The sequence below is a fragment of the Rhinoderma darwinii genome, chromosome 6 (genome assembly GCF_050947455.1).
Source record: "Rhinoderma darwinii isolate aRhiDar2 chromosome 6, aRhiDar2.hap1, whole genome shotgun sequence".
In the NCBI taxonomy this organism is placed as follows: Eukaryota; Metazoa; Chordata; class Amphibia; order Anura; family Rhinodermatidae; genus Rhinoderma; species Rhinoderma darwinii.
Window position 1 is genome coordinate 15,530,095 of NC_134692.1, and position 25,906 is coordinate 15,556,000.

A 25,906-nucleotide genomic window follows, 5' to 3' on the forward strand; every position below is an offset into this window, starting at 1 on the left:
GAGACTGATATTATAGCATAATTATTTTATTTTAAAAAAAGGCAAGATTTTGTGAAGGATTTGCCCGACACAGCTTCTGTGTCGACGCCCGTGGTTAATCAGCCTGCGTCTGTTCCTAGGTCTGCTAGAGTGACTTGTTCTGCTACCACTCAGGCTGGTAGGCTGAGGAGTGGGAGAGCCTATCGCAGCCTGGCCAGACGGTTCTAGCTCCCACCCTTGGTCCACTTATACCTTCATTGGCTGCTTGTCCTTTGCCTGTGATTCTCCTGTTTCCTGGCTCTGCTGTTCCTGCTGTTACTATTGACCTCTGCTTCATATTCACCCTGGCTTGACTGACTATTCTCCTGCTCTGCATTTGTTACCACGTACACTCCTGGTTTGACTCGGCTCGTCCACTACTCTGTTGCTCACGGTGTTGCCGTGGGGAACTGCCCCACTTTGGCCTGTGATTATGTAATGACAGGATAGGGAGACAGACAGGTGAGCCCTAATCTACCCGCCACTCATTCCCTGCCTACTTTCACAGCCCGTCCTAGGCGACAGCGTACAACTGGGCAACTGCCCCACTTTCCTTTACTTTTGTGTTCCCTTGTCTTGTTTGTCTGTTGTATGGCTTACCTGTCTGTCTCCCTATCCTGTCATTACAGATGTCTAACCAATCATTCCGAATAAATTTTCATTGCTTATAATGTGTAGTGGACAGATCTCTATAGATTATGTACCATAAAGAATCTACCTGTATCTGAATAATGAACCCTTACATGCCCATATACTCAAGAATGTTCCTGCTCTCTTAGTCTACAGCAGTCTGTGCTCAAGAGCTGCTCTTCTCTCTGTAACTGTAGACAGATAATTGCAACCGTAATCAGCCATTTTGGAGGCTGTGGAGAGCTGTCTATTGGTCACCCTGTCACCCACTTACAATACATAGACACATAACTGCTCCTTCCTGCCCTGATACTGTCAACATGGTTGGACTGACACACCAGAGTAGGTTAAGGCCAGGTTTGGACAGAATAGATGGCCCAAAAGGTCCAACATCAAACAACCCAATTTGGAGTTGACTTTAGAGCCAATCACATGCCAGTAGGGTCTATTTTTTTAACACAGAGACCATCACCAATAGCTAAAACAAAGCGGCAGAAGCGCTGTGCCGCTTCGTGTCTGATCGGCTCTGCTCAGATTTCCTCGGAAAGCCGAGCGAGCAGTGTACGGGCTCAATAGAAAGTCTGAGTCCGTACACCACTGGCTCGGCTTTCCAAGGAAAGTCGATCAGAAGTGAAGCCGCACTGCGCTCACCTGAGCACTTCTGCTGTTTTATTTTAGCGATCAGAGGGGATTTCAGTGCTCGGACCCCCACCGATAAAAACTTCTAACATGTCACTATGGCATGTGAAAAGTTTTATGAAACTATGGACCAGAATATGGAACTGAACTGGTTGGAGGATTATTTTTGTTGGGTCCTTTAAGATTACCCCTCACATAAGACTACTGAGGAGCAGGAATATAAACCAATTTGGCCGAATGTGTTTATAATTGATGTTGAAGTGTTAAAGATACTTGTTATTGCCGTATGGAGCTTCAAAGAGCACAAACCTTGAGGACGCCTCACACAAAATCCAACTATCTCAAATAGATTTCACACATTTTTTGGGACAGAAATTTAAAATATGTACATTTTCTGTTTGATTCCAGCTTTTCCCAGCCTCTGATATCTACAAGGAATGATTCGTTTTGTCTCTTCGGACTGCCTCTTGTTTTGCGTTTCTGTCAAATGAAATTCAACGTGATGACATTTAAGGCCGTATGTTGTATGGGTGGAATGCTTTTTTAGAGTCAGTCAATTGAAACTTCTTTGTTTCTCTCAGATCACATTGTAAATCGACTTCATACATCTCACAAAGTGAAGGGAAACGTTTCACTCAATAAATATGCTTGTCTATACAGTCTATTGGAGGAAAGATTCAAGCCTTGCAGAACTGGGTTAATAACACAGAGGGTTGTGCTGAGAAACGGCAGGATATTGGGCCTGGACAGTGGCATAAATATAGGGGGTGCAGAGGTAGCATTTGTCACTGGGCCCCTACTGCTTAGGGGCCCACAGGTGTCATAAGAAAACAGCAACTCTATATGCAGACAATGTGTAAATGCAAAGGCTTATGCTAATTGCACACTTGTTTGTACAATATATATATATATATATTTAAAACATTTTTACAGTACTGTGGAAAAAATATTTGCCCCCTTTTATTTATCTACTTTTCTAAAGATTGGCTGCATTGAATAGTTGTTGATCTTTAAAAATGAAATCAATGAACTATTACTGCAACTTTTTTCAACACGTGTATATAGTTTACATGAAGATGTAATCTACATAAATTGTTGAGTAACTTTGTAGATACTTTACATTATTTATCCTGTACTGATCCTGAGTGACATCCTGTTTTATACTCCACAGCTGCACTCGCTGTTCTGCTGGTGGAGTCACTGTGTACATACATTACTTATCTTATACTGACCCTGAGTTATATCCTGTATTATACTCTAGAGCTGCACTCACTATTCTGCTGGTGGAGTCACTGGGTACATACATTACATTACTTATTCTGTACTAATCTTGTGTTGCATCTTGTATTATACTCCAGAGCTGCACTCACTATTCTGCTGGTGGAGTCACTGTGTACATACATTACATTACTTATCCTGCACTGATCCTGAGTTACATGCTGTATTATACTCCAGAGCTGCACTCACTATTCTGCTGGTGGAGTCACTGTGTACATACATTACATTACTTATCCTGTACTGATCCTGAGTTACATCCTGTATTATACTCCAGAGCTGCATTCACTATTCTGCTGGGGGAATCACTGTGTACATACATTGCATTACTTATCCTGTACTGATCCTAAATGACAGCCTGTATTATACTCCAGAGTTGCACTCACTATTGTGCTGGTGGAGTCACTGTATACATTACATTGCTAATCCTGCACTGATCCTGAGTTATATCCTGTATTATACTCCAGAGCTGCTTTTTCAATTCTGCACACTTCACAGCTGAAATCTCCAAGCATCTCTTGCTGGATAAATGACTGCATAGAGGTGTGCCTGTGTCCTCCACTGTACCTCTGTATGCCTTCGATTTCATACAGAATTTTTTTTTTTCTGTCTGATTCCTGTAAAAAAAAAAAAGAAAAGGACTTTGTATATGCGGAAGTTTTCTTCCCTAGAAGCAATTGCTTTGGTGCCATATTCATGCTCAATTTATCACTGTGGATCCTTAACCTTAAAAAGATGACATTACAGGAAATTAGTGTTGCTTGCTTGCTCTGATCGTTGCAATATTGAGGAATTTTTGGCACCTTACCAGTTAAAAAGTCATCCATGTACCTGCACTGTTAAACTCAGGGTAAAGATGCACAATGCACCAAACAATTGCTTAAATAGCAACTCCTCAGTATAAAAATAGTTATTGGAATTGTACCTGTGAGCTGTGGGGGGTAATTCAAGGAAACGACTGGGCTGCTAGGGCGGTCTCTAACTCCTGTTGCCTTCCCTGATTCTATGTCAATAAACTATGGACGGATTTACAACATTCTGTAGTTTGTAGGAGGGATCTAGACTACAGAATGTCCTAAAACAGTGCAGAAAACTTGCCTGAAAGCCACAGGGAACTGGACTGCCCCCAACCCCCGGTAACCATATAGAAATTGAAATTAGTCCTGTGGGTAATGGGAAAGATACCGATAAGAACTTTACATTGGGGAATTATTTCATTTAAAGGAAAAGTCTGGTTTCAGCAAATTAATGTTATTTTTTTGTATAATTAAAAGTTATACAATTTCCCAATATACTTTCTGTATTCATTCCTCATGGTTTTCAAGATCTCTGCTTGCTGTTATTCAGTAGGAACATTCATTGTTTACGTCCAGGAACTGTAACAGGAACGAGCCGTGCACCTGTCTGTCCATCACATGACACTGTAACAATCCCGGCACCTGTGTGTCCATCACATGACCATGGACAGAACTTTATCCACTGGGAGTAACCAATGAATGTTTCTACTAAAAAACAACAAGCAGAGATCTTGAAAACCGTGATGAATAAATACAGAAAGTATATTGGAAAATGGCATAACTTTTAATTATACAAAAAATAACATTAATTGGCTAAGAAGTGGACAACCCCTTTAATTTCGAAATGTTTTAGGAAAACACTATAAGATTATAAAATCACCACGTGCAGCAATGTTTAATGTTTGTATGACATATATTTTTAGTGGACCTATGACGAATGATACATATATATTGTGCAGCCGGTGGTTGTATGGGATGATCAGGGTTTGACACTGTTAATACTGATTAGTGTTGTTTACACCCTGCACTTTTGTGTTTTCTGACAGGTCTATGAGGCCGTCCCATGCTACAATGAATGCAATCAGTACTTGTGGGTGACTGAGCCGTGGTCTGACTGCAAACTGCACAGCGAGGAAAAGACGGCTAACTGCGGGGCCGGAATACAGATCAGAAGAGTGCGGTGAGTGACGCTGCCACTGACTAACAGATACATTTCCTGCTGCAATGACAGATCCTCCATAAGGACATTACACAAATTATTACATAGTTACATAGTACATATAGTTACATAGTTACATAGTTACATAGTTCGTACGGTTGAAAAAAGACACATGTCCATCAAGTTCAACCAAGGGATGGGAAAAGGGAAAGGAAACATTTCTACACATAGGAGCTAATACTTTTTTGTTCTAGGAAATTATCTAACCCTTTTTTAAAGCCATCTCCTGTCCCTGCTGTGACGGCTCCTGCGGTGACTATTCCATAGATTCACAGTTCTCACAGTAAAGAAGGCTTGTCGCCTCTGCAGGTTGAACCTTTTTTTCTCCAGACGGAGGGAGCGCCCCCTTGGTTTTTGAGGGGGTTTTACATGGAACAGGATTTCCCCATATTTTTTGTATGCGCCATTCATATATTTATATAAGTTAATCATGTCCCCCCTTAGTCGTCTTTTTTCAAGGCTAAATAGGTTTAATTCTTTTAATCTTTCCTCATAACTTAGATTTTCCATGCCCCTTATTAGTTTTGTTGCTCTCCTTTGTATTTTTTCCAACTCCAGGGCATCCTTTCTATGAACTGGAGCCCAGAACTGAACTGCATATTCTAGATGAGGCCTCACTAATGCTTTGTAAAGTGGCAATATTACATCCCTGTCCCGCGAGTCCATGCCTCTTTTAATACACGACAATATCTTGCTGGCCTTAGAAGCAGCTGATTGACACTGCATGCTGTTATTTAGTTTATGATTTACAAGTACACCCAGATCCTTCTCAACAAGTGAATCCCCCAGTAAAGCTCCCCCTAGGACATATGATGCTGCAGATTATTACACCCAGATCCTTCTCAACAAGTGACTCCCCCAGTGCAGCTCCCCCTAGGACATATGATGCTGCAGATTATTACACTCAGATCATTCTCAACAAGTGATTCCCCGAGTGTAGCTCCCCCTAGGACATATGTTGCATGCAGGTTGTTGGTACCCAGATGCATAACTTTACCTTTATCTACATTAAAGCTCATTTGCCAACTTGATGCCCAAACACTCAGTTTGTTTAAATCCGCTTGCAATTCACGAACATCTTCCATAGTATGAACTATATTACATAGTAATCAATATATGCACTCCAAAACGCATTAGTACTGCGGGCTAGGTCTGGATCAAAAACCGACCTCCCATATATGATCAAATAGGCAACTCCATTTAAGTATATCAAAAACACGGAAAGAAGAGAGTTTAAAGCCTGGGATATATATCAAATGTACAAATTTTTATTAACATATACAGACATACAATTATATAAAAAATATATGTATATAATACAATATATTAAAGGGACGAGACTCTAGTAAAAAGGTTCAGGAAGCAGATATCGGCAATATTGATATATAGACTGGGTTGGCTATATTGTCACAAAAGCAAAGTCTCTCAAGTACGTTAGGGAAATCCCTCCTATAGAACGTAGTAGAATTGAATGGCCTCAATATAGAGTAGCAAAGTTTGCATAAATCTCGATATTAAGTATAGCACATGGACAGGGGGATTCCAAATATCTAACTCAAATACTTAGTGAGAGAATACATTGGACAAGGCTTACCCATAGTTTGTTGAAGTGGCAGTCCAATAAGTGCTCCAGCACAAAAGTCTGAACTATATTGCATAGCTTGGTGTCATCTGCAAAAATAGAAATAGTGCTATTAATCCCATCCTCTATTTTATTAATAAATAAGTTGAATAATAGTGGTCCCAGCACTGAACCCTGGGGTCACCACTTATAACCGGGGACCATTCAGAGTAGGAATCATTGACCACAACTCTCTGTAATTGGATTGAGAATTGGCTCAAGGACCGTATCCAAACTATATTTTCTAGACCTATAGTCCTTAATTTACACATTAGACATCTATGGGGGACAGTGTCAAATGCCTTCGCAAAGTCCATAAACACTATAGCCACAGCGGCCCCTCTGTCTAGGCTTCTGCTCACCTCTTCATAAAAACAAATCAGGTTGGTTTGACAACTTCTGTCCTTAGTAAAACCGTGCTGGCTGTCACTTATAATACCATTTATTGTCACATAATTCTGTATATAGTCCCTTAATAGCCCCTCAAACATTTTCCCCACTATGGATGTTAAGCTCACTGGTCTATAAATACCCGGTTAAGACCTAGAGTCCTTTTTGAAAAAAGGCACCACATTTGCGCTGCGCCAGTCCCTTGGCACTATACCAGTCACTAGAGATTCTCTGAATATTATGAAGAGGGGGACAGAAATAACTGAACTAAGCTCTTTAAGAATTCTAGGGTGTAACCCATCTGGTCCCGGGGCCTTGTGTACATTTATTTTATTTAATTTAGCTTGGACCATCTCTACATTCAGCCAATTCAGTATATCAACTGATATATTAACAGCACTGGCACCGGCTACATCAGCTGCTCTTTCTTCTGTTGTATGTACAGAGCTGAAAAACCCATTTAGTAACTCTGCCTTCTCTTGATCCCCCGTGACCAACTCCCCATTACCATTATCTAGGGGTCCTACATGTTCAGACCTTGGTTTTTTTCCATTTACATACTTGAAGAATTTTTGGGGATTTGTTTTACTATCCTTGGCCACCTGCCTTTCATGTTCTATTTTTGCTGATTTTATTACCTTTTTACAGATTTTATCAAGCTTTTTATAATTTACAAAGGCTACAGCTGTACCCTCAGATTTGTATTTGCTCTTTTTTTTGTCATGTATTGCCCTTTTTACAGAAGGTGTAAACCATGTGGGGTTTAATTTTAGTCATTTATAGTTGTTACCTATAGGAATAAATTTTGCACTATAATTACCCAAAGTAGTTTTTAAAATCTCCCATTTATCATTTGTACCATTATTTAACATTAGTTTTTCCCAGTCTATATCCTGAATTGCAGCCCCCATCCTGGGGAAATTGTCCTTCTTAAAAGTGTTTTACAATCCAATTTTTTTTTTTTTTACTGATATTGCATTATACTATGTTATAATATATAAGACCAGGTCTTCTTAAAGGCTGTGTACACCTTTAAAAATGTGTTGTTGTTTTAGTTTTTATAAAAAAAAATGTGTATCAGTGTGTTTGGTTGAACTTTCTAATTACTTTTTATTAAAAATTATTTTAACTTTTTGAGATACAGCTGCTTTGTATCCTTTATACGGAGCAGCTGTACTGAAACCTGTATCCGTTAGGTCTGCGGGACTGTATACGTCAGCTCTGCGGTACTCATGGGTTCAGTGTCAGAAGGACCTGCTGACTCTAAAACTGTCAGTCCCGCTCACCTGACGGATACAGCTTTCAGCGCTAGATACAGCTGGTCCGTATACAGGATACAAAGCAGCTGTATCTCAAAAAGTAAAAATATTTTTAAATAAAAAGTAATTACAAAGTTGCATCAAACACATTGATGCACATTTTTATTAAAAAAAAGAAATAAATAAATAAAAACCTTTTCAAAGGTGTAGATAGCCTTTAAGTATCCTAAGTGCAGTAAGATATTATAGAAGGTTGGGAACCAAGTAAAAACTAGAATAAAGGCAATGATTGCTCCTCTTTCTGATTCTGAGATTTTCACATTTCTGACTACGCTGCCATTGAAATCAATAGGATTATAAGGCCGTGTTCACACAGTCAAGAAGGGAGTTGTAAATATTGCGCCTGGCATGCAACTGAAACAGACATTTGGGAGAAGCATTGTGAGAACACCAGGGGCGGACATACCGCATGTGCAGCCGGTGCAGCTGCACAAGGGCCCCGCGTGGGAAGGGGGCCCGTTCCTCTGCTGGCCGACTCAGTTCTCAGCTGCGCGATGCTGAGGACTGAGACAGAGGCCCGTGGACCACTGGCGTAGCTATAGGGGTCGCAGCGGTCGCAATTGCGACCGGGCCCCGAAGCCAGGGGGGCCCACGGCCCCCCGCACCACATCAATAAAAAGTTACTATAGTAACTCGGGCCGCGGGCCCCTGTTACTATAGTAACATACTTTACTTACCTTCCTGGTTCCGGATCGCAGCGGAGGTCCTGACGTCAGGCGCTGTGCGCAGCACATGACGTCACAGCGCTATGCGCCGCGCACAGCATCGAGACGACAGAACTCCCGCCGCGGCCGAAGAGGAAGGTAAGATAGCCCTGACTGGCGGGGTCCGACTCCTGGGACCCGCCAATCAGCTGTTTTGAAGGGGCCGCAGCACTCGTACGAGAGCTGCTCCCCTTCATTCCTGTCACTTCATTCCGGTCACACTGTGAATCGGTTTCGGCGATTCACAGTGTGGGCGAGTAGTGAAATGAAGGGGAAGCAGCTCTCGTACGAGTGCTGCGGCCCCTTCAAAACAGCTGATTTGCGGGTCCCGGGCGACACATCAGCTATTGATGGCCTATCCTGAGGATAGGCCATCAATGTTTAGGGACTGCACAACCCCTAAGCCTACGATGTAGCAGGCTTAGGGGGCCCATGAGACAGGATCACAGATTGTGTGATGCTGTCTGCTGGGCCCTGTATCTAAGCCAATCACATGGTAGGCTTAGATACATGGCCCATGCGTGATCCTGTCTGCTGGGCCCTGTATCTAAGCCTACCACACTGTAGGTTTAGATACAGGGCCCCAGCACACAGTAATCTTATACTGTATAAGATTACTGTCTGCTGGACCCTGTATCTAAGCCTACCTTGTGGTAGGCTTAGATACAGGGTCCCACAGACAGTATCACACATGGGCCCTGTATCTAAGCCTTAGGGTATGTGCACAGACACTAATTACGTCCGTAAGTGACGGATGTATTTCGGCCGCAAGTACCGGACCGAACACACTGCAGGGAGCCGGGCTCCTAGCGTCGTACTTATGTACGACGCTAGGAGTCCCTGCCTCGCTGTGGGACAACTGTCCTGTACTGTAATCATGTTTTCAGTACCGGACAGTTGTCCGGCAGCGAGGCAGGGACTCCTAGCGTCGTACATAACTATGATGCTAGGAGCCCGGCTCCCTGCAGTGTGTTCGGTCCGGTACTTGCGGCCGAAATACGTCCGTCAATTCCGGACGTAATTAGTGTGTGTGCACATACCCTAACACATGTGTTACTAATCATTTTTTGTGTGTTTTCTTACAGGTTCGGTCGTTGGACTACGGCGGATTCCAGGACTACTTCGATGACAGCTTTTTTTTTTATTAATAAAATGGTTAATGAGGGTTGTGTTTTTTTTTTTTATTTCAATAAAATATTTTTTCTATGTCTTTGTGGTTTTTTTTAAACTATATTACTACCGCCTTAGTAATGTCCGCCGGCTGATTGACAGCATCCATTGCTAAGGCAGGGCTTAGTGTTAGCCGGTGCAGAGGCTAACACTAACCCCCTTTATTACCCCGGTACCCACCGCCACCAGGGGTGCTGGGAAGAGCCGGGTACGATCCAGTACCTGACCATCTGTAGTGATGGTCGGCCACTGGGGTGGCCGCAGGCTGGTATTATCAGGAGGGGAAAGGCCAGATACAGTGGCCCTTCCTACCCTGGTGATGCTAGGCTGCTGCTGCTTTATTGTATCTGGCTGGTTATGAAAATGGGGGGGACGCCACGTCATTTAAAAAATAATTGGAAAGAACGATGTCGGGTCCCCCCCAATTTTCATAACCAGCCAGATACAACACAGCAGCAGCAGGCAGCATTACAAGGGTGGGAAGGGCCACTGTTTTTGGCCTTCCCCAGCCTAATACTACCAGCCTGCGGCCACCCCGGTGCCTGCCCGTCACTACAGCTGGTCGGGTACTGGTTTGTACCCGGCTCTTCCCAGTACCCCTGGTGGCGGTGGGTACCGGGGTAATAATGGGGGTTAGTGTAGACTCTGCACCGGCTAACATTAAGCCTCGCCTTAGTAATGGAGGTTGTCAATCAGCCAGCGGCCATTACTAAGGCGGTGATAATAAAGTTTAAAAAGATACAAGCACATAGAAATTTTTTTTATTGAAATAAAAACACAACCCTCATTAACCATTTTATTGAGAATAAAAAAAACGCCGTCATTGAAGTCCTCGTATCCGAAGTCCAACAACCGAACCTGTAAAAAAAAACACAAACACACAAAAATAATCAGTAACACATAAAGAAGCAAAATTATTATTCTTACCTTTCCTGGGTCCAGCGCTGGAGCCGCAATGTCAGCGAGCTGGGCCCTGTATCTAATCCTATCATGTGTGATACAGTCTGCTGAGCTGTGTATCTAATCCAATCATGTATGATACTGTGCTGGGCCCTATATCTAATCCGATCATGTGTGATACTGTCTGCTGAGCCACTGTATCTAATCCTATCATGTGTGATACTGTCTGCTGAGCCACTGTATCTAATCCTATAATGTGTGGTACTGTCTGCTGAGCCACTGTATCTAATCCTATCATGTGTGATACTGTCTGCTGAGCCACTGTATCTAATCCTATCATGTGTGGTACTGTCTGCTGAGCCACTGTATCTAATCCTATCATGTGTGGTACTGTCTGCTGAGCCACTGTATCTAATCCTATCATGTGTGATACTGTCTGCTGGGCCACTGTATCTAATCCTATCATGTGTGATACTGTCTGCTGAGCTGTGTATCTAATCCTATCATGTGTGATACTGCCTTCTGAGCCACTGTATCTAATCCTATCATGTGTGATACTGTCTGCTCAGCCACTGTATCTAATCCTATCCATAGTTTATAGGGTCGTAGTGCTATAGATATGCTATGCTGTCTCCTATACACACACTTTTTTTTGGGGCGGACACATATGTATTGGGGCTATTTCCCGGACATTTTAAGCCCTGAGGGTATGTTCACACGGCAGCGTCTGTTACGGCTGAAATTACTGTGCTGTTTTCAGGAGAAAACAGCACCGTAATTTCAGCCGTAATGGCATGTGCAGGCGTCTTTTGCTGCGTCCACTACGGAAGTAATTGAAGCTGGTTTTCCATGGAGTCCATGGAAAACGGCTCCATTTACATCTGAAGAAGTGACAGGCAGTTTTTTACGCGCCGCCTTTCGACAGCGGCGCGTAAAAAAAAATGACCATCGGCACAGAACATCGTAAGACCCATTCAAATGAATGGGCAGATGTTTTCCGACGCTTTTGAGCCGCATTTTCGGATGTAATTCAATGCTAAAACGCCCAAATTACGTCCGTAAATAGTGTGTGTGTGAACCCAGCCTTAGTGACGCCCCGGCTGCTAGTGCTGCATTGTTGGGTCACTTAGGAGACCCAGCGATGCAGCTGAAAGCGGACCGTCGGCCATGAGAAGTTTGCGGGGTGGGGGGGGGGGGCCCTGGCACATTATCTGCACAGGGGCCTTTTGCAGTCTGTGTCCGCCACTGGAGAACACGCCAGACAGTACTGATTGGTTGAGAATATCTGATTGACAGATGGCTGCTCACAAAGCTCCTCCCAAATGTCCTTTTCAGCTGGAGCACCAAATTCTTGTTCTTGGAGAATTATTGGGGGGGGGGGGGTCCTTACAGGTGTCTTATACTTGTCCTTGTGTAAAGTGTCTCATGACAGAGGTGCTTTAAATAATATCCAGACCTATCAAACTGTCTTTTTTCGCAGTGAGATAATACTTCTATGTTTCCAAGCTTGTTTTCCTACAGCAGTTGTTTAGGCAGTTAATTATCTTGCGAAAAATACATTTTTGTAACATCGGTTAAGAAATTCAACCCAGGTCATTGCAGCTGAAGAGAAACAGATTATTATCTGACTGTGAAAAGAAGTCCGGATGTAGAGATTGAATATTATTAGTCTAAAGGCCCATTCTTCAGCGAACACAAACCTCCCATTGCAGCAAGACCTCAACCTTGGCCACAAATGTCCACATGCTCAATTGTGCAGATATAGACTGGGCAGCACCCAAAATTACAAGTAGTGGCAGAATTACAGCTCCTTTGGTGCTCAGGTGCAGATTAGTGATGTCATGGGTTGCTAATAGAGTATTGGTGATGTCATGAATAATCATTTGAGGATTAGTGATGTCATTGTTTTCAAGGAGAGGATTGGTTATAGCATGGGTTCCCAAGGTGAAGGTTATTGGTATCACAGGTTTCTAGTGGCGGATTGGGGATGCCATATGTCCCTAGGTAAGTATTAGTGTTGTAATGAGTTCCTAGAATGAGTGCAGTGTAAATGAATGGAGAGAAATGTATGACGCTGACTGGTCACTGATTGGTCAGCGTCATACACTCCTCTGTACAACGCCCACTTGGTCTAAAGTAAAAACACGCCCACTTGGGCATTAAGAAACTCATTAGCATAAAGCTAAAAATCACTCATAAAGTGGTAAAAATAGATTGTTTTTCTAAATAAAAAGCACGGCTGTCACCTACATTATAGTGCCCATGTCCTTATGTAGGAGATAGGGCACTTATAATGTGGTGACAGAGTCTCTTTAAGTTGATTTAGCCCTTTAAATGGTTTGTGTGACGGCTATGACCATTTTTGCAGTAACTCGAGGCATCTCTGCAGCCCGGGGTGGAGAAATAAACTTCTTGGCATGAAGAACAAAACTTAATTCATTTAATTGATTAGTGACACCGTCTGATACAGTCACCTGGTAATCAGAACGACCGCATTAGAACATCAAAGAAGATATTTACGCCGCTGCTGATTCATTTATTTTTGGGCAGGTGACCCAGTAGTTAATTTCCACACACATTAATGAATTGCGACGTGGCCGTTAAATCATCGCCCTGGAATTGCTGCGCTGTTTATAGGGTTCGAAAATAATAATAGAAATACATTGTTTAGATTTAATTAAATTCCGGAATCTTTTTATCCGGAGATTTTATTCTGCATGGCTGACATTTATACAACGTAGGAATACAATAAATGAACTGTGTTTGATGGGTATGGAGATTTATGAAGGTTATTGCCATTTTCATACACTATTCATAAACCTGAGCGTAAATATTGAAAATCGAGCATTGTATGGGAATAGTCTGTAATTTAAGAGGAAATAAGATTCAGAAAACGAAAGATCTGAACAGATTTAAATTTATTTTACAAGTACCTATAATTATATAGATCGAGTAGGGAGGAAACTGTGATCTATGTGACAAGCCCTACGTCCCAGACCTCCCAACAGTCCCGTTTTTTATGGAGGTGCGGCTAATATATATTTACATAAAGAAGGCCTTTTCTAGTCCGTTTTGGCAGAACAGGGCGGGGCTTAAAATGTGAGGGTATATTGTCACTTGTCAGCTGATTGCACAACTTTTTAGAGAGCGGCTTGCTCCCGTAAAATTACCGGTAATTATAAGACATCATGTCGCCCTCTGTTAAATATTCCATGCATACTCTACTTCTGGGTAAGCTGGATGACAAGTAATAAGGCCGCTATTATAGCTCCCATAAAACTTGTCTTTCAAGTTCTTTAACAGAAATTCTGCCTAGTTATATAATGATGGAGCCCCAATACCCCATAAAAATAGTAAGATTTTCCGCAGTCTTTCTAGGTGCCAACACTAGAAGAACTTAATAGAAGCCATATTGGGTATTATCGCCAAGTTTTCCCACAAAAAGATATAAAACCAACACCCCACCCCCATATCACAACATAAATACACAGATTTCTTTCTAGAGAGTTTAGGAAAGTTTGGTGGCACCCTGAAATATCTATAATGGCAACCATATTGTTTATCATCAGCCCTTCCCAGAAACAAATATAACAAATTCATGGATTTATATAAGTTTTTAAAACTTAAAAGAAGAGGACGACTCAAGAAATTATATTTATTGGTGCTTTTTTGTTTGAGGGCATGGAATAGCATTGGCAATTAGGTTATTACATTTATTCTTTAGGGAGGAACCTATAGCAGTGTTCATCCTGATCCTCCTGCTTAGTACAGGACATTACACTTACACGGGGGGCATATTTCTTTTAGTTAGTCAATATTACAGTATTTTCAAATACTCTATTAGGGAATTCTGAGGTAATAGAGAGGGGTCCCTCATTTTGTGATCAGCTATCTTTGGAGGACTGTGCATTACATAGCCTATTGATTTCAATGAGAACTGTGTAATACTTAATTTACACCACTGGTGGCACTGCAGGGCAATTGAACACTTTCTGTCAGGTTCCTCCACAGATTACAGCTGATCGCTGGATGTCCCTGTAGCTTATTTTGAGGAAACTTTTAGGAATGTCCATATGTGCCTCCTATAATTAATATTTCTAATAACGAAATCATTTTTATATTGTAATGATAGGGGTAGGGAAACGGACAAGTGAGCCCTAATCTACCCGCCACTCTGTCCCTGCCTACTTGCAACGACCCGCCCAAGGCGACGGGGTACAACTGGGCGGCGGTCCCTACGCTCAGTAAGTGCACGAGACAAACATACAAGGGAATATAAAGCAAAGGGAAAGGGGCAGTTGCCCACGGCAACACCGTGAGCAACAGAGTGGTGAACGAGCCAAGTCAAACCAGGAGAGCACGGGGTACCAAACGCAGAGCAGGAGAGTAGTCAGTAAGCCAGGGTCAGTATGGAGCTGGATCAAATAGTTAGGAGCTGTAGCTGGGCCAGGAAACCACAAGGAAAGAATCACAAGCAAGGAGGAACAGGAAAGGCAGGTATAAATAGACAGAGGGCGGGAGCTAGCTCCATCTGGCCAGGCTGCGATAGGCTCTCCCACTCCTAAGCCTGCCAGCCTGAGTGGTGGAAGCTGGAGTCAGTCTCAGAGACATAGACTCAGGTGAAGACTGATTACCTATGGAAGTTAACCCCGAAGCTGTGCCTGGCAGATCCTTTACATATATACAGTAAAATGAACCAAAATATTGTATAATTTAGAATGTGTGTGTGTGTGTGTGTGTGTGTGTGTGTGTGTGTGTGTGTGTGTGTGTGTGTGTGTGTGTGTGTGTGTGTGCATTTCACCTTTTAGAGATTTTTTTTTTTAATCTATCCAATACCTATGTCATTTATATGGAAATCTAGAAACATCATTTACTCATGAGTCTGATACGGTTGATGAAGTGAACCCCCCTGCTCTACAATATGGAATATAGAATTATTTAGCAGTATGTATGTATTGTAATCCGCATGATAAATTACTACATGTGGGGTTATTGAGGAGCGCGCTTGTTAATATTTAATAATGCCCAGGTCAACAGATCCACCTAATCCTTTATCTCTGCACTTGTTCTATGTACATGTAAAAATTGCAGGAGCCCCATTGACATGAATGTACGTGGCTTTCAGGGTAAGCGTGAAATATAGGATAGGAAAATGCATGTGATGTTAATGTAGGCAGAAGAGCAGGGGGCATTCTATCAAAGGAGACGTGTATACATGACTAGCCGGCACATAATCCCATCCGGTGGGGCTGTTACAGCGTTCAGAGACCTCATTCATCATCAGGACGGACTCTATCTGTTGATGTTTCCTTCTCTTTTGTAATGTAATTGCTTCCAGCTACAATATTATAAGCTGGAGCTGTTTTCTACAATATTTTACAACTTTTTATACAATATTGTAAAATTATCTTTATTTGTAGATTTTATTTGATCACTTTGATTTATTTAATTTGATCCATTTTTTATTTGACATTTTTATTTATTGGATTTTCAAGCTAAATTTTTGGAGGACATTTTTTTTCAAATGAATTTGATCAATTAATAATATAAAAGTTTAATTTTAATATTTAAAGGGGTTATCCAGGATTAGTAAAAAATGGTTTGTTTTGTTTTCAGAAACAGCGCCACATCTGTCCATGGGCTATGTTTCGTACTGAAAATCATCCATGTTCAAGTGAATGTAGCCGAACCATATTAACAGACACCGCTAATGACCAAACATGACACTGTTTCTGGGGAAAAAAAAGCTATCCTTAGGATAGGCCATCAATATCTGATCGTCTCGCCAGTCAGTGTATTAGTATCAATGTTTACTTAGACACAGTGCCATACCGTACATTTGGTTGTGGCTGTGCCTGGTACTGCAGCTTAGTCTAATTCACTTAAATGAGACTGAGCTGCTGTGAGCTGCAGTACTACACACTGCCACAACGTTGTCGCTGGATAAACAATGAAGGAAACACTCTTTAAGAAGCTGATCGGTTCGAGTGCAGGGGGTCAGACCCCCACCAATCAGATATTGATGGCCTATACTAAGTATAAGCCGTCAATATATCGTTCAGTCCTGGAAAACCCCTTTAGGCTATTTATGCTGACATAAAAGGGTGTAGGCTTGTTTGATGGCCTGTAGGGTCAATGCAACCTGACAATGATCCGTCACAGTTTACATAAACTATGGAATTGGGGTTTAGATTGTCCATGCATGACCAGGTTTGGTCCCAATTAGCACAATCAGAAGGTAGGAAGAAAGTTGGACCATGAATGGTGGAGCTTTAGAGGAAGCCTGTTATGATCTTTCCATCATAAAAAAATTAAATATGATGCTCGCTCCTCGTGTGCTACTAAAGATTCCTGCTCTTCCCAGGGTTTTGGACTACTAGACCTTTTTTCTACGTGGTTAGCTTTTTACTTTGGTCTTGTAGGGTGTCAGTTTTCTTCTTCATTGTGTCTGTGTGGAGATTTGTCTGGAGACACAGCGACGACTGACACCTTATAGGGCCAAATTGGAACAGTGCTGTGGAGTCGGTAAGCCAAACTTCCAACTCCGACTCCTCTATTACCAACTGTCCAACTCTGTGACTCCACAGCCCAGACTATAAGGTCAGTCAACTCCATACGGGTCGGAAATGGTCTAATTGTCCAAACCTTAAGGTAATAGCTATTGTAGAAGCAGGAGATCCTGAGTCACGGTGAGGTATATGTTACTAATAAGCAAGGTTGTCCCACTATGACACATCTTCTTTAAGAAGTTGTTGCAAATTAAAAAGAGTCTCATGGTCAACCACCATGACCAATTATCACCAGAGGGTTAGGACTATATTTCTTTGCCTTGACATGATTGTACTAGTGTTACTGTCACACCGATACCCACAGATGGAGCAGACTGTATTAAAGTATGCCACCATTTAAGTACATTACCACCTCTTTTAAATGTAACTAGTGTAATTAGCGTGAAGCCTTCACATATTGGTGGATCTCCATGCTTGAACTAAGGTCTACTCTACATGTACATGACCCTAAGAGGAGAAACATGGATTAAAGCTCTGCCCAAGTAATACAATTATATTAATTATTAATAACTCTGCTTTTCCTTCTGTGAGACAAAGTTGTAACCATGGTCAGCCATATTGGAAGCTATCGAGCTGATTCATCGTGTCACTTGCCTGCAAATAAATTCATACTTACTCTTTTTTTTGTCCCTCACCTTTCTCCATTTGTCATTTATGTGTATGTTACTTCAGTAGAGATACCCCTGGATTGGTACACCGGGGGTATACACACATGCACTGATTAAAGAGGCTCTGTCACCAGATTTTGCAACCCCTATCTGCTATTGCATGTGATAGGCGCTGCAATGTAGATTACAGTAACGTTTTTATTTTTAAAAAACGAGCATTTTTGGCCAAGTTATGACCATTTTCGTATTTATGCAAATGAGGCTTGCAAAAGTACAACTGGGCGTGTTGAAAAGTAAAAGTACAACTGGGCGTGTATTATGTGCGTACATCGGGGCGTGTTTACTACTTTTACTAGCTGGGCGTTGTGTATAGAAGTGTCATCCACTTCTCTTCACAACGCCCAGCTTCTGGCAGTGCAGCACTGTGACGTCACTCACAGGTCCTGCATCGTGTCGGCACCAGAGGCTACAGATGATTCTGCAGCAGCATCGGCGTTTGCAGGTAAGTCGATGTAGCTACTTACCTGCAAATGCTGATGCTGCTGCAGAATCAAGTGTAGCCTCTGGTGCCGACACGATGCAGGACCTGTGAGTGACGTCACAGTGCTGCACTGCCAGAAGCTGGGCGTTGTGAAGAGAAGTGGATGACACTTCTATACACAACGCCCAGCTAGTAAAAGTAGTAAACACGCCCCGATGTACGCACATAATACACGCCCAGTTGTACTTTTACTTTTCAACACGCCCAGTTGTACTTTTGCAAGCCTCATTTGCATAAATACGAAAATGGTCATAACTTGGCCAAAAATGCTCGTTTTTTAAAAATAAAAACGTTACTGTAATCTACATTGCAGCGCCGATCTGCTGCAATAGCAGATAGGGGCTGCAAAATCTGGTGACAGAGCCTCTTTAAGAGTGTCCACATGACAGCCCACATGCTTATTAGCTAGCAATACACCACCTATTTCATATTTTTACCAAGACTATTGTGAATATTTTTAACCAACAAAGGAATTTCGTTGTTTTATCCTAGATGTATTAATATTTCCGAAAATGCCGAAGACACTTTTGTAAATGATACTTATTGTAACCACCTGGAAGCTCCTTCAGCCATGCAGGAGTGCGCCATTTCTTGCCCCGGGGAATGTGTAATGTCTAACTGGGGTCAGTGGAGCCTGTGCACAAAGGTAACGTACCAACTTCTCTATGGTTTATTTATTTTGCTGAAAAAAAAATAATTAAATAGTGTAAAGATGAAAGGTTACGCTGTTATATTTTTGTATATTGATGATCATATAACTGTGGGCTAAAACCAAAGGACATCAAAAATAGTCCAAGTTACTGTTCCTTTCAGTACTGGGGCCATTGGTTTACATCTATCTAGGCTATGGATCCTAGGGGAACTTATTAAGACTGGTGTTTCATACGCAAGTCTCAAACTAAAGTAAGTCAAAGTGAAAAGCATCAATTTCATTAAGAGGCACTCACCTACTAATAAATTTGGCGCATCTCGGGAAGTCCTAAAGACTGAAAATTAAATCTATGCCTCCGCCATTCTTCGTCTTTGGAAATGATAAATCTGTACCAAACATGCTGACCTCGCCCCCTCTCAGTTAACCATGCCAACTTTTCTAGCCACTTGTCAAAAGTGGTAAGAGGAGAGAAAATTTGCAAATTTCGCCGCACGTCCTATTTGCGCCAAAATTAACGACTTTTCTCTCCTCTTACCACTTTTGAAATGTGGTATAAAGTTAATAATAAATTCCCCCTGTATGTTTTCCTTTCAAACTCTGATTTCCTCCTCCTTTTCAAAAACATACTGATAGGTTTACTGTAGAGTATGAGCTAAGCTTCCTAATTATCCAAGGGTGCAGGAAGGTGTATGTACAGTAGATATGCTATATGATATGCATTGGTAACATTTGCTTCATAGTAAATATACCACTAAGTGGCTTTAGATTGTTTTAAAGTAACACGCTTTAATGACTGTGGACACCGTCGTAAAGTTTTTATTATTGCAAAAAATGCATTTACATGTGGTTTTGATGAAAAAGTTTGCACCGTTTGTCTTCCACAGCTTGTATGTTTTCAACTGCGGGATGCCATTCCCTGCATTGGCCTCATGTTCACATCCTTCACCATTTTCACGTCGGTTAAAAACGGATCCATGTGTCAGTTGTGACATCCGTGTGGTTTCTGTTGTCGCGTCGCTTCCGTTCCTTTGTTCCGTTTTTAACTGATGTTGTGCTTCCGTTTGTCTTCCGTTTTAAACGGTCCGTTAAAATCCATCTTGTGTGTTGAATGAAGGGCAATTTGGCACGCCCTGTCTTTGCTTTGCAACGGATCCCTGAAAAACGGACGGCAAACGGATACCTTCCGTGTGCCGTCCATTGTTTTGATGGATCCATAGGCATCAGACAATGGAATCCAGCATCTTGTATTGTATTATAAGACATAAATGCTACAAAAGAGAAACAGTGCAAATTATTTTTTATCAACTACATACATTGCAATAATAAAATAAAATGTCGGCAAATGTGTCTACAGCCTTTAAGGTGTAACTAAACGTCCAAAAACTTCTGACATGTCATAGTGATATGGCAGAAGTTTTGATCGGTGGGGGTCTGAGCCCTGAGCCCCACACCTATCGCTAAAACAAAGCGGCAGAAGCGCTTGGGCGAGCGCTGAGCTGCTTCATCTCTGATCAACTTTTCTCTGAAAGCCGAGCAATTGGTGCACGGGCGCAATAGAAAGTCTATAAGCCCACACACGAACTGCTCGGCTTTTAAGTAATATAGCGGGACAGATTTACTTATAGTATAAGGTGAATTCCTAATGCATGATTAAGAATGGTGTTCATTTTGAACAACAATTGTATGAAGTATTGTTGACACCTATTTTCAGTTATGTTAATAAAAAGTGGTATTGCCATCCAGTTGCACCAATATTTCCCGGACTTATTTCAGTAGCACGAGTCTATTCCATAAATGATGTGTTTTATTGAGTAATATGGTGCATACTGCACTGATCATTTTGACAGATGCCCTTGAGCTCAGTTCCGCCAGTATTAGTAAATCTAACTGTTCATTCTTTACCTAACTAAGCTCCCTAAACACCCAGGGGTGCAATTATGTGCCTGTATTTTTGGGCTATAAATACATATAGGCTTTAGATTTAGATTTAAGATAGAACACAAAATAATGTCAGATTCTCATTGGCCAAATCCACAAGAGTACAATGAAATATACTTGATATCCAGGGGCATGACAAGTAACTATAGACCCCCATAGAAAAACTTGGAAAGGAGCCCAATCAGCTCCTAAGTCTTTCAGTGCTCAGCAATTTACTACCCTCTAAGGCTCCTCTCAATAGTGGACGGACCCCTTTAGCTGCTGGGCCCATGGTGACATTTATATATGATGCGTGTGCCGTCTATTCTAATAGGCGATTGTGACAGTGTTTTAAATCCAAATAAAGACATTTCCATTATAATAATTTACCTAAAACAAAAAGCTAAAATACCATTTTCAGGGGGACCTCCTAGAGATTAATCAGGGAACTTAATAATAACAGTATTTTAATTTCCTCTATGTATTTGTGTGAAATCGCTCTAAATACAATAGCTGCTCATTACTATTCCCCCTGATGCTGGAATAAATTGCATTGATGTTGTACACTTGACTCCGCTGGAAATTGTCAGTCTCTTCCTTGAATTTGGATTCTGAACATACAAAACGGCAACTTGTTTGTCAAAGCCGCTTCTTCTTCTTCTTTCTTTTTTTTTTTTTTTCATTATTGTGAAATTTCCATAAGCAACATGGACACATTCATGGAGAGGCCATATGAGACACAGATGTATTTTCTGTGCGTCCTCCCCCTGCCAGAGAGGAACACATTCATTAACATAAACCCGAGAATGTATTCCTAGGAAACATGTTCAATATGGATAAAAAAAAAGATGGATGGCGTCTTAGTGCGGCGGAGTGACAGTCACCTCTGTCTTACATTTCCATTGTTCTAGGTGCTTTGCCCTAAGGAAGATTTGAATAAAATTGTAATTCTTTGAATGCCATACCTTCCAACCCAACAGATCGGAATCATTTATCTGAAGAACAAGACATAAGATGCCCTCTGTGGGTAGCACCCCACAATACAATGGCCATTATCTAAGAAGACATTCCTCTGGGCGACATTGTGGCAGGCACCACAATATACTGTGTATATATATATATAATTTAACTGTTTATTTCATAATTATTTAGGACCAAAATCAAAAATTTTCGAATGTATTTCCCTAACCGCAAATCGTGGGTGGCGCACAAAGCCCAATTTCTAGATATTGTATATTCACGGTGGCTTAGAAGATAGACCACGGCCGCACTGCCCATGGTGCACATTTATTGTACGGCAAACGTAGACAGTTATGTCTTTATGTATGGCACAAAAGCTAATATACCAGATTTCATCAGCACCCAGATCCCAGAAGCAAGACTGTCCAGCAGACTCCGGACCTCAGATGGTGACCCCGAATACTCACCGCATAGCATCACAACCCCACAGGCTGAGGGGTTACTCTGACTTCCCATACTACAGACTCCTCCGTGCCAAGTCTCTACTATGGAATTGACAAGAGCTTGCATGCGGGAGAATTTCCTTTTCTTACGGAGGTCTTAAGAAGTCTTCCCTTTTTTGTCAATACTCTCGTAGACATTCCGGGAGAGTAGGCAACACTGCGTGACCGTCTCCTTCTCAGAGCCTGAATCTGTAGGCCATTTGCTGCCACCGCAACATCATGTCCATAATGATTGACGGCTACTGACTGTCTTGTTACTAAGAGGTACTACATGTGCTCGTGTCTCAGTAGTTCTGGCAATATATTTATGAACCAGGGAGATCGGGATGAACACTGCTCTTTTCCATTTTGCAGAGCATAGAATAGTGCATACTTGCAACTCTCCCGAAATGTCCAGGGGACTCCCGGAAAAAGGTGAGATCTCTTGGTTGACAAAATCACCATGTTGGGAAAAAATACTCACCACTCCCCATTCCTGCAGTCCTCTTCGCTCCCGGGCGCCAACGCAGACAATGTCCTGACAGCGGTGCCAGATCAGGATATTGTTTGCCGCGGGGCCTGGGAGTGAAGAGGACTGCAGAAATGGGGAGTGGTGAGTATCTTCCCGTCTGATCTGAGGTCCTTATTTAGGTGATTTGGTCTGGGGTCTGTAGTAGTTTAGGGGTCTGGTCTGGGGTCTTGTTTTTGTATTTTGAGGGTCAGGTCTGTATTTATTAAGGGGTGATCTGGAGCCTATATTTATTTAGAAGGTCTGGGGTTTGTATTTGTTTAGGATGTATAGGGTCTGCATTAATTTTGGGGTGTGATAAAGGGAGTCTAATACACTTTTTGTGACTTTAACGCCATTGTTGAGGGGTGTGTCCTATATAAATGGGTGGGGAACAAGGAAAAAAAATTGCACCATGCGCTGCTTCGGTCAATGCTGTTGATTATTTCCCAGATATCGCTTCTCAAAATGTGGCAAGTATGGAATAGTGGAGGAGCAAACAATAAAACCTGGGATTATGCCCGGTCTGATGCCAGCTGTTCTCTCAGGGCAGGGACCTCAGTCTTTCCTGTATGTGATCTTCGGATGTCTCTGCCGTTAATTTTATTTTTATCAGATTTGCACTGTTAAAATATAACACTTTTTTTTAACACTCATTTTTGACAGCCCGTCCAGGGAGCGCGCTGATATCTGCCGCGCTCTTTAATCATTACTTTGATCAACCTAATTAATGCATCAAAGGGTGAAAGGGAAATATATTTCTATATACGGAGACATTGATGAGGACTATGGAGAGAATACGCTGACATACAATATACACAGGAACATTTAGATGGCAGATAAAAACCAATTAGCCGTCTCGTCCGTCCATTGTGGGTATTAATAGTTCCTCTCAGAACGGACTCAGTAAATTAATTCACTGTTGTTTTCCATTAATAACCGCACGACCCGCGTTCATCGGATCCAGACCCCATTCCTCTAGATAATGAGCACGTCTCTTTCAAAAGGAGCAGAAATGTAATAAAACTCGACCAATTTCCTGTTTTTTCAGTACACATTTTGTTTTTTTCACTTATTTGCGCTTATCAGTCCAGAGTAATTCATCGCGCTGCCGGCATTGAGCGAGGGAAGTTAATTAGTCACAAGAGAATGTACAATGAAATGTAGAAGGACAGTGAATTATTGACAAACTTTAATAACAGTCAGCTCCGAGAGTTAATCGGCAGCACAGGGTGCCGGTTATTGGAAAGTAAATTTGCAGGGAAATGTCGGTGCGGCCTTTAATAAATCTAAAAAAAACAAACAAAACAAAACATTACTTCCTCCCAAAAAAATCAGAGGTGGACGCAAAAATCATAAGGCCCCATAGCAAAATTCAGAATTGGCCCCACCCTCTCTTAAAGCTCTGCCCAATGGACTATACCTTTTATTATTTTCTGTTTTCAGGACAAAAATTGTGTGCTGATTAATTACATAACTTATCTACATAGAGGAGCTTTGCTTTTCTGACTTGATATATTATATAATTCTGGCTACCGGAAACCACCACCAGGGGGAGCTGACAGCATACTGTATATAGCTAGTAGCTGTATGAATCTGAATGCAGTGAGCTCCCCCTAGTGGTTGCTGCAGTTAACCGCTATGAAAGTTTTAAGGTAAGTGGGAGAAGCAGGTTAGCCCCCCTCCCGTCTTGGTAACTGTCTATAGCAGTCACGTGCCCTGCCTATGGTAGGTACATCAATGCTTTTAGTTGTGCTCCATTACTGTATCTTTTCTCATTTATGTCTATTTTTGTGAAAACTACGTAGGTGACCGCCACTATATCTGCCTGTAGGGGTTGTCACAGAACCACTGTCACCTAAAGAGAAGTTCCCTGCTGTCCACTAAATGACTTATGCTATTCAAGAGCAATATATTGTTCTTATACGGGTGCCCTCTGCTGTCTGTGTCCCTTGGTTGTCACCCAACTTTCCCAGACCCCTGAACAGCAGATTTATATTTTTTTAATATAACACATTCCTCGACTAGAACTTGTCTAATTTGCGCCTGATCTTCGCACCGCAATCTTGAGTTTAGTCAGTGTTTGTGAAATTTGCTTTGTATCCTGCAGAGGTCGGATGCAGCGTTTGTGATACTAACCGTCTTCTCCTCTGCTTTTTCCATCAGTCATGCGACACCAACTCGGAGAGGTCAAGGACAAGATTTCCACTGAGAATTCCGACTAACGGAAAAACTTGTCCTGAGGACTCGGAAACTGAGCCGTGTGTCCTGAACAGTAATTGTTTCCACTACCAGTATAATGTCACAGGTACGAGTGCACCCTCCGGATATTATAATCTGTACTACCAGTGCGGCTTAATAAAATCCCTCTAGAGACATCCTCAGTACATAGATGTGCCCGTATATTATTCATTTGGTCTTCCTCTCGTCAGGTGTATCGGATTTGTCACTTACTTAGGGAATTGAATACAGTAAATTTTATTATACAGTATATTGAACCTGGTGAGGTGGTCACTGGTCGCCGTCTCCAGCCAGGGAATTAGTGGGGCTCGGCTGTTTCAGTAGCTCTGTGCTACGCTGTTTACGTAACTCCTGTTCACCTCAATCGGAGTCACAGAAACAGCCTAGCTCCGTAAGCTCAGCTGTTTCTGAAATCACGTCCACATCTCCACTGATTCCACCATAGAGGAATAGGGGCCTATCGCTATGTTCAACGTATGCGCTGATAGTTTTCCGGCACGTACGTCAAGCGTGTTCACATAGCGTGATGTGAACAGAGCCTAACCTACTTGTAAATAAAGTTATGTTTCCCGGGCTGAATTTAGATTGGGGAGGCCCCTGGATGAAAACATTTGGTAGGGGCCACTATAATTTTAATATAACTGGTACACGTGAGAGGCTTTGTGCAATGTAAATGAGAGAGAACAAATTCATTTCTACACAAACCGCCTGAATACCAGTGCAAATAAAAATAGCTTTGTTAAAAA

At 41.9% G+C, this 25,906-nt stretch overlaps 1 protein-coding gene and 1 long non-coding RNA gene across 3 annotated transcripts in view; one reads left to right on the plus strand and one right to left on the minus strand.

The window, feature by feature from the left end:
* Positions 1–25,906, plus strand: part of THSD7B (thrombospondin type 1 domain containing 7B) — a 406,197-nt gene that overhangs the window by 318,479 nt on the left and 61,812 nt on the right. Inside the window, exons 16-18 of the mRNA XM_075829232.1 lie at positions 4,406–4,539; positions 18,893–19,046; positions 25,086–25,227. Coding sequence (XP_075685347.1) covers positions 4,406–4,539; positions 18,893–19,046; positions 25,086–25,227 — 430 coding nt within the window. The remainder of the gene's footprint in view (positions 1–4,405; positions 4,540–18,892; positions 19,047–25,085; positions 25,228–25,906) is intronic.
* Positions 1,647–8,463, minus strand: LOC142655289 (uncharacterized). 2 transcript variants are annotated; one of them, XR_012849469.1, is made up of 4 exons: positions 8,315–8,463; positions 6,173–6,249; positions 3,130–3,179; positions 1,647–1,767 (listed from the first exon to the last, which is right to left on the minus strand). It is a non-coding gene; the product is annotated as an uncharacterized LOC142655289 (long non-coding RNA). The 2 variants fall into 2 exon arrangements; XR_012849468.1 differs by lacking the exon at positions 1,647–1,767 and having other exon boundaries at positions 2,237–3,179.